The 13,656-nt window shown below is 47.7% G+C and overlaps 1 protein-coding gene across 1 annotated transcript in view; it reads right to left on the minus strand.

Annotated features, from left to right (window-relative positions):
• Positions 1–13,656, minus strand: part of IL20RB (interleukin 20 receptor subunit beta) — a 30,936-nt gene that overhangs the window by 9,463 nt on the left and 7,817 nt on the right. The window contains exons 2-5 of the mRNA XM_060100245.1: positions 9,028–9,154; positions 7,245–7,435; positions 3,050–3,174; positions 794–944 (exon numbers count right to left, since the gene is read on the minus strand). Of these exons, the coding sequence (XP_059956228.1) occupies positions 794–944; positions 3,050–3,174; positions 7,245–7,435; positions 9,028–9,154 (594 nt within the window). The remainder of the gene's footprint in view (positions 1–793; positions 945–3,049; positions 3,175–7,244; positions 7,436–9,027; positions 9,155–13,656) is intronic.

A 13,656-nucleotide genomic window follows, 5' to 3' on the forward strand; every position in this document is an offset into this window, starting at 1 on the left:
TGTGCCACCAGGGAAGCCCTCAAAATGATAATTTTTTTTTTTTTTTTTTTTTTTTTTGCGGTACGCAGGCCTCTCACTGTTGTGGCCTCTCCCGTTGCGGAGCGCAGGCTCCAGATGCGCAGGCTCAGCGGCCATGGCTCACGGGCCCAGCCGCTCCGCGGCATGTGGGATCCTCCCGGACCAGGGCATGAACCCGTGTCCCCTGCATCGGCAGGTGGACTCTCAACCACTGCGCCACCAGGGAAGCCCAATAATTTTTTAAAAACTAAAAAGTTATACACAAATGTCACTCATGGTGTTTGTGTGGCAGAATCATGGGATATGGGGTTTTGTTTTATTTCTTTTCACTGCAGGCTTTTAAACCATAAAAATTTCAAGGGAAAAAATTAAGTCAAACAAGAGGATTCTACAGACTTTCCATAAGGCCCCTCCCAGCTGAGCGCGGCCGTGCTACACGGTGGGCTACGTCCACTTGAGGTCCGACGCTCAGACCCCGGCTGCCTCACCTGCACCCCCCTCTGATACACAGGCAGCTGCCACCGGGTCAACCAGCCTTGCAACGTCTGGCCTCAGGCCTCAGGAGCTTTCAGGGAAAAGTGTTCTAGACAGCTGCCAAGTGACCCCTGCCCAGCCCCAGGGTAGACTCCTCGGGGGGGATTAGAACGCAGAACAATTTCACCACAGGATCTACCCAGCCTGGGGGAGCAGGTCGGGGAAACCGAGGGGATACTCAGAACCAGAGGAAGCAGGAAGCAACGAGCATCCCCCAGGAGGGGCAGACAGGCGGCCTTACCTTGCACCTTGACACATTCTGTCTGGCTGAAGGCACTGTGCCTCCCGATGGCCTTCACGAACGTCCGGACCTTCACGCAGTGTGCAGCCCCTGGCTCCATGGTTTCCAGGTGCACTGGAATGCCCCCGTGCCTCACCATCTTGATGTGTTCCTTTAGGAAAACAGAAAACAGTTACACTCTGGGGGAAGCAGGACACAAAAGAGGGAGAAAGAGGGAAGGGAAGCTGTAAATATTTCCTTTCCAGGATGCATACAGAATGTTCCTCTCATTCATTCATTTACTCATTCATTCATTCTTAAATATTTATTTATTTAGCACCTACTGTGTGCCAAGCACTGGTGTAAGCACTGAACAAAACAGGGACACAGCATTAAACAAAACGAAGTTCCTGCTCTCGTGGAGCTTATGTGGGGTAAGACAGACCATATATAACACACATCAGGTGGTAATGAAGGTTGTGAAGAAAAATGAAGCAGGACAAAGAGGTAGAGAGTGATGAGGAGGCACCAGACTAGTGATTAGGGAAGACCTCTCTGATAGGGTAATATTTGGACAGAGACCTGAAGGTCAGAAATCTGACTGGGGGCTTGGCCGGGCCACTGCTGCCAGGGGGGATCAGTGCACAGGAACACTGGAGCCTGTGGGCAGTGCCTCCTCACACTTGCATCCATCCGCTGTCTGTCCATCCATCTGCACGCCCCTCCACCCCCACTCACCCTGAGGGCTGTGCTCCGCGTCTGAACCTGTGGAGACTTGTCTGGGCCAGGCCCAGGTGGCTCAGGGCATGCGCTCCTCTCCCAGCACCTGCTCTGCACCTCCCGAAGAATCCTAGGGATCTGCGTGCTCCCGGCCAGCCCAGGCCCTGATCAGTCCCCCACACGACTCCCTCCGCCTGGAGGGATCAGTCCCCCACATGACTCCCTCCACCTCCTACCACTGGGCCCTGACCCAGCAGGAATATATGCTGGAAACCATGGCTGTTCCCTGTTCCACCTACACATACCACCTTCCAGGGGAAGCTACCCAGCCCACGGTCCCCGTTGAGTGGGTGGTAGGGCACATGATCTGTCCCTCAGACACTGGCATTAGGTCAAGGGTACCCTTGGCCTGAAAAGGGTCTATCAGAGGCCAGCCAGCAACCGGCGACCCCTAAGCTTGGCCTAATAAGACAAGCAGTACCAGTCAGATTTCCTCTGCTAGGAAGTGATCTTGGGGAACTGATACCTGCAGCTAGAAGCAGGGACCAAGGGGAGAGGACATGGCGAGGAGGAGCCGGGCCTGGTAAGGCACAGCCATAGGCATGTGCAGGAAGGAGTGGTGAGGGATCAGGGCCTGCGAGCAAGCTGGGGAGAGGGCCACGGAAAGAGTGCAATAGAGAGGACCCGCTGGAGGGAATCAGGGACTCCACAGACGGGGGCCCCTGGGCAAGTGAGGCTGTGCTGCAGCCTGGCTCTGGGCCTGCTCTGATCATGGAGTCTGTAAGAGCCCCTTATAGCACCATATTAATCCCTGTGACAGAGCCTGTTTTTCCTTGTGCTGACTCGAGTGGGCCTTGTCACCATTCCAGCTTGGACAGGGCCTCCACAAGTCTGCCCAAGCTCCATCCTTTCTGCTGCTGTGGCTGCAGGATGCTTGGCCACTCCCTCCGGGAGAGCTGACGTCCCACCCAGCCTAGCCCGCAGCACCCATCCCACAGGGTAGGGCAGCGCCCCATCTAGGCATTCCGGGTGGCCCACTGGCTCAGAATTAGGGTTGTTTATCAGCCAGCTCCTGACTCTCTGCCCCAACTTCTGCACCCTGCCCAGATACACACCCTCGAGAGCCTTGTGCCAGCCTCATATGCTTTTGAAATCATCCAGTTGATCTGGAACACCCTGGTCTGCCGCCTGTAAACAGCAGGGAGAATGGCTGAGAAGACATGCTGATGAGGGAGAAGAAATGCATTGAAAAGGTATCATGGATCCAACTATGGCAGAGTTTAGGGCAAGGAGGCAGCCCTCATACTTTAGCAAACGTGGCCTGAGACAGCTCCCAGCCACGGTCTGGGTTGGAGCAAGGCAGTCCTTTGAGGAAGAGGCTGCCGGGATTGTCAACCTACGCCCATCTCTCCTTTCCCACACTTCACCCAGGCCCGCTCATCCTCAGGCCACCCCAGACAGCAAGCACTGCAGGGACTGGCTTTCCTCATCCAGCTCTCAGAGGTCTGTGACTGCTTCTCCAAAGTCTAACTCAAAGGCCAAGGGTGAAAGTCTCACCTTGGCACCAGGCTCTCTCTTCCAGTAGGCCACGAAGAACTCAAACTGTGGCCCCAGGTCTTCCAGCTTAATAACCAGGTGGAAGCCATCCTTGGTGATCTCCATCCCAGGTGGGGTGAGGACGGCTGTTGGCAAGACAAGGAGAGAATCAAAGCCAGCCCCAGACAGGACTGAGTTTTGTCCAGGGAGACCATGACCAAGCCATCAGTAGAAACATGTCAGGCTCATGGGAGGGGAGGGGTTTGGATATGGCTTCGCAGTGTGCAGAGGCGTGTACACTGATCCTCTTCTGTACTCAGCAGGTGCTCAGTAGACACTTTTTGAATGATGAGCAAATGAAAAAAAACAAATGACAACAACTTATTACAATTCACATAGATCAGTTATATATATCGGCTGCTGCTAACTCTCAAACATCAGGAAATCAGCAGCCTATGGATGGGTTGGCCTCTCTATTCTCAGTCCAAGGATTCTTCAATCTCATATCCTTAATGGAAGATGTTGGAAAATCAGAGGGTTTTACAAATTCCAATAATCAGCTCTAGAAATTTACAGCATAAGCACAAGCACCATCTTTCATATTACTGGATCCCAAACAGAGAGGCCAGCAGCCCCCATGGATACTTTCCTATCAGGAGACCAAGAACAGAGGGCCCACACAGACAGTCTTTAGTCCCTGGTTACTGATGATGGATCCAGACTTGCCTCTCAGATCCAGGTGCTGCAAGACCAGAGGGGCCACCGCAATTGCTGGCCTTGACTTGGCAAGTTTAGCAGAGTGTGTTCTGGGCTACATCCTCCTGCACTGGGGTCAGTGGACACTCAAAAGAAGGCAGTTCCTGCAGGGAGTTTTCAGAGAACAAAGTATTTCCTGGCATTTGAAGAGCTGCCTGGAAAAGGAACATGAGGACTTGGAAAGTCAGGGACCAACTGTGCAAAACATACCCAGTTCAGAGGCTTCATATGAGCATTCAGCACCACTAGAACTGCGTCTGAAGCACCTCCAGTAGGGAGAGAGATGTTCGACTCCTCCAGTGTTCAGTCAAACATGATTAGAACTGGATCCCCTGATCTCCATCCATGTTGAGAATAGAATTAGGCAAAATGACCTAATGTCATTTCAGTTCAGAGAATTGTTTGACAAAGTTGGGACAGGAACTTCTGTCCTACGTACTCTACAAACTTATCTCATTTAATCCATCCAGCAAGCGTAAGAAGGTAAATACTGTTCCTATCGTACAGATAATGTAACAGCCTCAGAGAGGTTGAGTGACTTTCCCAGAATCACACAATTAATGGCAGAATTTGAGTCCATGTCTTTCCACGTTTCTAGACTCTGCTGTGGGGTGTTTTTTAACTCCCAATGAACAGGATGCACATAGATCGTTTAAATCAGATTCTAGGCTTGGGCCCTGGAGATAAGTGGTTCTAAAGCTCCCCTGTGACATGAATTCATATAATTGAGGTTAAGAACCTCTGCTCTCAACAGGCTCCCCTTTAAGAGTAGGAGATCCTTTTCAAGAGAGCCTTAAAATAAGATTTTTCATATGTCTGGGGAGAAGTCAGCGTGGCCTTTTTCAAAGGCCAAAGAACAGACGTAATGCCCTTGAGAGTCTCGATTCCATCCCAACTCTGCAGCTAACTTCATCTGCACAGGGACCACACAGGAGCAGCTTCTGGGGCAGGTACAGAGACTCCCTTCCTCAGCTCCTCCTGCAGTGGCCCTTTTCCTGTTTATATTGGCCTTCTCAAGCACAAGTTGCTACTGCACACACTCGCCCCCATAGCTTTGTAGGCACTCCCTCAATCTCCAAATGCCCCGTGCCTTCCTTTCCAACAGCTGCCAGCCGCCAGCAATGACCTTGGCTGGAGCCCGTGCTTCCAGGAGCCAAAGGGAGGTGGTGCTGGGTGCTGCCCAGGCATGGCAGGCAGAGGCAAAGCTGCACTACCCTCCAGCGCCCCTCAGGCTTCCCCAGGGCCTGCAATGGGATCCCACTGCCTCCACTGTATCCTCCCAGCGCCTAGAGAAAGAGACTGGGAAGAGGAGCCCACATTCGGCACCAAAATTCCTATTGGCATCCATTCCAATGGTCCCACTGCTGCCCCCAGCTCTTCCCTCCTTCCTCTGCTCTCTGGCTCTCAACTCCGGGCACCCCGTAGGTACTTAATATTAATATTTACTAATAGCTGAGTGCTGTGATAAGACAGCACCGCCCTGAGCCTTTGCACTTTTCATCTTGTCCACACACCTACCCAGTGAGGCAAACTGTTGCCCTTCTTACGGATGAGGACTCAAGGGGCGGCGCTGGGATTCCATCCCCACCTGCCTGACTCTAGAGGGCCAACTTCCCCTTCAAAGTCACCTTCCTCAGCCCCTTCAAGAGCGGACTCCCTCACTTTCTAACCGTCCTAATTTCTACCCAATCTCATATACTCCTCAGTAACCTCTGACTCATTCCATTACTGTAGATGCTGCCCCAAACCTTCCTTTGTCCTCACTCCCAGCAGAGGGTCACCTGCCACACCAAGAAAACAGGTCACCGCAGGCCCTTCCCTTGCCTTTCCTGCATGTCCCAACTGGTCACGTTATCATCCACACCTGCCCCGCCCCTTCCGCCTCCATTCAACCCTCCAGCTGGCAGCCTGTCCACCATCACCATGGCTCCATGAAGCCACTTTCTCAAGGACCCATTTTAGGGGCCTCCTTCAGGCCCAGCAGCAGCTCATCCGCTCTCCCCTCCATGACCCTCTCCCCGCGCAGCACCTACTAGTGCCTTTCCCTCTACCCTCTTTTTAAACCTACGGTTTCCCAGGAGCCTATCCTGGGTTCTCTTTGTCCTTATGTCTTGTCCCTGGACATCTCACCTGCTCTCAAGCCACTAGCTATTAATTTTGTGTTGTGTGTCTGACCTTGACCTGTCTGAGCCCCAGGGCCTGATTTCCAACTGCCAATCAGACATCCGTGGCATGATATCCTATAGGAATCTCAATCTCAAAGAGCCCAAAGCCAGCAGCAGCTCTTATTCCTCAGACCAGTCGCTCCTCCTGGGTTCTCTTCCTTGGGTGACACTCCCACTAACCCCATCTGGAAGATGGACGCCATCATTATCACCCCCCCCACTCTGTCTCCCAGTAACTGGTCCCCAAGCGCTGTCCTTTCTAACTCAGCAATGTCTCTAGAATTTGTCCTCTTCTTCCTGTCCCTTCCCCACTTCTGGGATCAGGACCCACCTTGGCTCAGCTGGAGTGTTACAACCCCGTCCTCACCGTTCACCTGCCCTGAAGGCTTGTCCTACTCCAGTTCACTTTTCACACCACAGCCAGAGTGATTGTTCTGTAAGACAGACCTGGCCTAGACCCTCTCCTCTTCTGTGACCCTCCTCTACAGACTTGATCAAGCTTTATGTCAAAGCCCTTCACCATGTGACCAGCTGCTTCCTCGCTCCCGGCATCCAGACCCTGCTCCTGCGGTTCCCCACACACACCCTTCTACACACTGGCCATTATTTGCACTCTGCCGTATTTGGTCACCAATCTGGATTCTTCCCTTACGGTTCGCTGTTGTGGCCTCTCCCGTTGCGGAGCACAGGCTCCGGACGCGCAGGCTCAGCGGCCATGGCTCACGGGCCCAGCCGCTCTGCGGCATGTGGGATCTTCCCGGACCGGGGCACGAACCCGTGTCCCCTGTGTCGGCAGGCGGACTCTCAACCACTGTGCCACCAGGGAAGCCCTCTTCCCTTACTTCTTCCTCAATTATTTTCCAGGTTCTATTGCTATAGAAAAGTTACTTATTTTCAAAGGACTGTTCCTAATCATGTATAGACCCTATTGAATGAAGAAGATGCTCACACAGCAACAAAGATGGGGTTAGCGAGGCCCCAGATGGGAGGCAGTGTAAGATTTATGAGGCACCGCTAGGGTAGGGAGAGGCCGTCCTAGCCCCAGTTCCCCACTTCCAGAGCAGTTTTCCTTCCAGAGACAGGACTCACTTCCAAAGTCTCTTTCAAAACAAGAGGGAGGGCCTGTGGGAAGCAGCTGGCTTTTAAAAATAGAGCAGTTAGGGCTGTTGATGTTCACAGTACTCTGGCTTTGCAAGACTAATTTGATGCTGAAAAGAATCCCGACAGTCTCAGTGAGCATGGTTCCTGAAGGGGAGGCTGCTGGGGGTGGGGGAGTGAGGAGAGAAGAGCCTTACTTGAGTTTCGATTAAAGGGGTGCTTCAGGGTGCTCCAGGCTGAGGTCAGTGAGCCCAGGGTGGCCCTGACCCGGAGGCTGTACGGTACAGTGGCAGTGATGTCATCAGTGATGTCACACTCAGGCCCTTGGGTGGGCGAGCACCAGCTGCTGGGGATCCATATGTGGCTCATGTACAGGCTCTCATACTCTCTGGCCAAAGAGAGGAGGGGACAGCGTCACACCAGCCCCTTCTACCCAGGCTCAATGCTGGTTTCAAGTACCTGTCGCATCCACTGACTCTTTATGGGTCAGTTTCTCCCCTCTCCTCCCTCACCGACCATCCTTTCTTCCTTACTCCTTCTCACCAGACAAGGGAGACCCAAGCACAAACCCCACTCTGTCCCAGTCTCTCCATCTGCACGCTCACCACCCCAGTCTCAGCCACTGTCATCCCTGGCCTTGCTGTGTGTCTCCTGACTGATTTTCCTGCTTCCGTTCCTGCCAGTCTTCAAACCATTCATCACTCAGCAGAGCAGGACATTTGTCTCCTTAGTGGCTTCCAAAGAGTCTAGAATGGAATCCAAACTCTCTCCCATGGCCTACAAGACTCTCTGGCCTTCTCACTACACCCCTAAACGTGATGCTCCCTCCACACAGGCCTCCTTGCCCTCCCTCCCACAGGCTGTCACGTTCGCTGTGTCTCAAATGCTCTGCCCCTGCATTCCCATTGGCTGCCTGCTCCTGTCCTTCAGATATTGGCTTAAATATCACATCCTCATGTGATATGGACATGTGAGATGGACAGACCTTCCCCAACCATCTGATAAAAAGCTGCCACAGAATCAACTCTCTGTTGCATCAGCCTTTTAGCTTCCTCCTAGAGCTGATTTCTATCTGAACTTACCTACAGCAATGCTGCCTGGTAGAACTTACCATGCTGGTGGAAATGTTCTGTATCCCTGTTGTTCTATATGGTAGCTACTAGCCGCATGTGGCTATTAAGAACTTGAAATGTGGCTCGTACGACTGGGAAACAGACATTTTAATTTAATTTAATTTAACTTGATTAATTTTGATTAATTTAAATTTAAATAGCTGTCTGTGTCTAGTGGCTACCACACTGGACAGTGCAGACCTCGTGTACTTATTTCTTTACCTTTTTACTGTCTCCTCCTGTAAATGTAAGCTCCCTCTGTACAGAAGCTTTGTCGACTGCACCCGTGAGCCTAAGAGAATGTCTGCACATGTAGTTGTTCAGTTTGTATAAATTGTTAATGAAATATATTGAGCACCTTCTGTGTCCCTGTCACTCCTTGACAGCTCCGAGGGCCTGGACACCTGGAGAAGGGCCAGCTGACCTATAGGATCACAATTTGTTTTGGCTTCTAGGGGCAAGCACACAGTCAGGAAAACTGAGGTCTCCCCCACCCCCAAAGGATCTGAGTCCCCAGTGATTTCTCCACCTCAAGTCAGAGGCAAACTTGTTCCTTCTTAAAATTTTCTTCAGCATTAGACAATTGACTCACTGTTGGAAAGAAGCTCCACCAAAAAGTGCTTATACATGTTTGTGTTCCCAGGGAGTTCACTGTCAAATCCATGGGACAATTTCCCTGTTGCTTCAACTCTCTCAGTGCCCATGCAGACAGAGGTTGCAGATCATGGAAAATAACCTCTCCCTGGGCTCACAAAGCCTCCTTGGGCTCTGGAATGAAGGTTGTGATTCCTGGAGAGGAATCAACTAATGTCTAAGAGAGAAAAAGTAAAAAAAAACAAACACCGAGAAAACAGAAAACAAAACTCACCCTTGGTACTCGACAGAATAGTGTATTATTTCTTCAGGCACAATCACTGGGCTCCATGTCAAGACATGCTTCATGTTGGTTGATTGTACAGAGAGGTTCTGAGGGGCAGGCAGAACAGCCACTCCATCTGGGACCAAGGCAGATAGACAGGCTGACAGGTGAGCTCAGGGGGCTGGTATCGGGGGAAATGCCACAGCTTCAAGTTAGTTTCTAATGAAAAGCCGAACATGCTTAGGAACTAGAAACAACTCTAATGTCACCATACTTAGGTTCATGCTAAATGTTTGCTATCATCATTGTAATTCTGCCTTTGGTGATTGAATGGCACGTTAATAATAATAACGGCTAACATTATTGAGCACTTACCATGCTCTATCTAGGCCGTGTGCTAGGTTGTCACATGATTACCTCATTTAATCCTCATGACCATACTGGGAGGTAAGGACCATGAGTTCCTCTGTTGTACAAATGAGAAAACTGAAGCACGTTATGTACAACCCTTATGTCACGTTGATCTAGATGCAGGCCTTGACTCTGCCACTTACTATGTGACCTAAAGCAAGTTGCGTAAACCTGAGCCGCCCACCCTTACATGGCAAACCCATATCGGCTCCTGCCAGCTTCTCATCACCACCCTCTCCTTGCTACTGCCATCCTCAGGTACCAAAGCAATTCGTTTGTGTCCCCAAGAAGGCCAAACAGGTCACAGCTGCCATCTGGGAAGTGCAGGCTCAGGTCTGCCGTGGAAGGAGTCCAGTGCAGAAAGGCACCAAGCCAGCTCGGAGACTCCGCCCCAGGCAGCCTGCAGCCCTCTGAGCCAGCCGGGATTCAAGCACCTGCTCACACAGCTGTGTGTTCAGAGTGTGCACACAGTGGGTCTACAGTTTGCACACAGAATCAAAGAGGCCTGTGAAGCTGAACCTGCCCTCATAAGGACTTTGCAGCCCCAGGGCTCATCCTTGCGTGTAACCCAGGGTGCAGTCTGGATCTTCCACTATGGTCTTCCTCTCCGACTTTCACACACTCTTCTTTTAATGCCCAACAGCTGCCTCCCTTTGCTGTTACAGTTGCAGTGATAACATCGACAGCATGGTGTGTATGAGGCTGGGACCCTCGTCTGGGACTTTTCAATCTCCAGATTGGCACCTGCTGTTCGTTACCCAGCGCTGTAACCACGAGAGGATGGGTGCTGCCGGGGACACCCCACCTGGTGCCCTCGCTTCTTCTCTAATGTAGGACCCTCGTGGTGCATCCTGATCTCACTCTCAGCATCCACGGCCTGCCCTGTGAGGAAACACCTAGGGTACCCACAAGGGAGGCTTCCTGCCCTCCCCACGTTTAAACTTGTAATCATCCAAGGGATGAAAAGGAAAAGAGCCAGCTGCAGTGAGGTCACACGGGAAGGTGGAGCGTGGTCCTCTCTGACATCCTTCCTCTGGTAAAGTAGACAAAACATTTCCCTAGTCAGATATGTGAAGATTATAAAGCTATGTAAATATAAAGCTCTAATTCATAATTCTAAAACTCTCAAAAATGAAATCTCCTGGCCCAGATGGTTACACTGGAGAATACTATGAAATAGTTAAAGAGAAATTAACACCAATTTTATACAATCTCTTCAAAAAAATAGAAGAGGAAAAAGCACTTTCCAACAAATTTATGAGGCCAGTATTACCCTGATACCAAAATCAGGTAAAGGTAGTATGTATTTAAAAAAACAAAAGCCTACAGATCAATATATCTCATGCACTTAAATGCCAAAATCTTCAACAAAATACTAGCAATCCAAATTCAACAATGTATAAAAGGATTATGCACCATGATCAAGTGGAATTTATTCCAGGTATGCAAGGCTGGTTCAATATTTGAAAATCAATTAATGTAATCCACTGCATCAACAAACTAAAGAAGAAAAATCATACAATCATATCAGTTGACACTGAAAAAGCATTTACAAAATTCAACATCCATTCATGATTTAAAAACAGAAAACAACAACAACAAAAAACCTCTCTTCAAGTCAAAAATATTAGGGAGTTACCTCAATTTGATAACGACCATCTATAAAAAACCTACAGTTAACATTTTGTTCAATGGTGAAAGACTGAATTCTTTCCCCCTAAAATCAAGAACAAAGCAAGGGTGCTCACCCTCATCACTTTTACTCGACATTGTACTAGAAGTTCTAGCAGCTGTAATAGGGCAAACAAAGGAAGTAAAAGGCAATACAGATTGGAAAAGAAGTAATTAATCTCCCCCTATTTGCACGCTATGTAGGAAATCCCACAGAATCTACAAAAAAACCTCCTAAAACTAATAGCGAGTTCAGCAAGTTCATAGGATACAAGATAAACATTAAAAATTAGTTGTACTTTTAAATACTAGCAATGAACACTTATACACAGAAATTTAAAATATTATTTACAATCATTCCCTCCCCCAAAAGAAAAACTCAGGCGTAAATGTAATGAAACATATCTAGGATTTGCATGGGGAAAACTCCACAATGCTGGTGAAAGATTTCAAAGAAAATATAAATAGATGGAGAGACATACTGTGTTCATGAATCAAACAATTTGACATAGTTAAAATGGTAATTCTCCCCAAATTGATATACAGGTTTAACGTGATTCCTATCAAAATCCCAGCAAGGTTTTTTGTAGATATATACCAGCTTTTTCTAAAATTTATAAGCAAAGGCAAAGGAATGAGAATAACTGAAACAACTCTGAAAAAGAATAAAGTGAGAGAAATCAATCTACCCCATTTTAAGACTTACAGTAATGAAGATTGTGTGGTATTGACAAAGAAATAGACATATAGATTGATGAAACAGTATAGACATCCCAGAAATAGACCCACACAAATATGCTCAACTGATTTTTGGCAAAGGTACAAAAGCAATTCAATGAAGGAAGGGTAGCCTTTTCAACAAATAGTATTAGAGCAATTGGATATTTGCAGGCAAATAAAAAACCTCAACCTAAATCTCACACCTTATGCAAAAATTAACTCAAAGTGGACCATAGACTTAATGCAAAATATGAAACTCTAAACTTTTAGGAAAAAACATAGGAGAAAATCTTCAGACCTAGACAAAGATTTCTTAGACTTGACACCAAAAGCAAGATCCATAAAAGGAAACATTTATAAATGGGCATCATCAAACTTAAAATATCTTGCTCTGCAAAAGACCCTGTTAAGAGGATGAAAATACAAGATACAGACTGGGAGAAAGTATTTGCAAACTATATATTGCACAAAGGATTCATATCTAGAATATATATACAAAGAATACTCAAAACCCTACAGTAGAAAAGCAAACAATTCAATTAGAAAATGGGCAAAAGACATGAAGAGTCATTCCACCAAAAAGCACATACAGATGGCAAATGAGCACATGAAAAGATGTTCAACATCCTTAGCTATTAGGGAAAATGCAAATTAACACTTCCGTGAGATAGCACCACACAGCCATCAGAATGACTAAAAATTTTTAAAGTAACAATACCAGACCCTGGTGAGGATGCAGGGAAAGTCACTCATACATCTCTGGTGGGAATATAAAGTGGTACAGCCACTCTGGAAGATAGTTCAGCAGTTTCTTGTGAAACTAAACTTATAATTACTATAAAACCCACCAATTGCACTCCTGGGCATTTATCCCAAAGTAGTAAAAATTTATGTCACACAAGATCTGCACAACAATGTCTATAAACAAACTGGAATCAGCCCAGATGCCCACAGGTGAATGGTTAAACAAATTATGGTATATCCAATAAAAAGGAACAAACTATCACTACATAAAACAATCTGGATGAATCTCTAGGAAATTATGCCAAGTGAAAAAACCCAACCCCCCAAAAGTTACATACTGTATGATTCTATTTTTATAACATTTTGAAATGGCAAAATTTTAGAAATGGAGAACAGATTAATGGTTGCCAGGGGTTAGGAACAGTGGGGAAAGGCACAGTAGGGGGAAGTTCTAAAAAGGCAACAGGAGTATCATTGTGATACTGGAACTGTTCAGTATCTCGACTGTGGTGATAAATACAAAAACCTATTACACACACACACGCACACTCGAACGAGTGCACGTAAAGCTGGGGAAATCTGAATAAGACAGGTGGATTGTATCAATGATATCAATATCCTGGTTGTGATACTATACTATTGTTTTGCGAAATACCATTGGGGAAACTGGGCTTTCTGTATTATTTCTTATAACTGCATATAAATCTAGAATTACCTCAACAAAATTTCAGTTAAAAAATACAAACATAGTGTCATCACACCTAAAAAATCAGCATTAATTCTGATTATCTGCATGACAGGATACATTTTAAAAGACCATGATAGGATAAATTCAAACAGGATGAAATGCACCTAGGAGAAAAGTAAAGTTGTAGAATTAGGTGCAGTCAATTAAATCAGTGAGGGACACCTGTTTAGGGTGGGAGACCTAACGATTAGGTGTCCTAATGACAAGGGCACTCATCAGGGCTTTAAGCAACTACTCTGAGGTTGAGTTTCTGGGTATATCTTTCTTCATGAGGGGCACACAGGCAGGACAACAGAAAGAGATGTCCCCAAATTTAGGTGGCTCCATTATGTTATGCAGCAGTT

Source organism: Mesoplodon densirostris, chromosome 5 (assembly GCF_025265405.1).
Source record: "Mesoplodon densirostris isolate mMesDen1 chromosome 5, mMesDen1 primary haplotype, whole genome shotgun sequence".
Taxonomy (NCBI): Eukaryota; Metazoa; Chordata; class Mammalia; order Artiodactyla; family Ziphiidae; genus Mesoplodon; species Mesoplodon densirostris.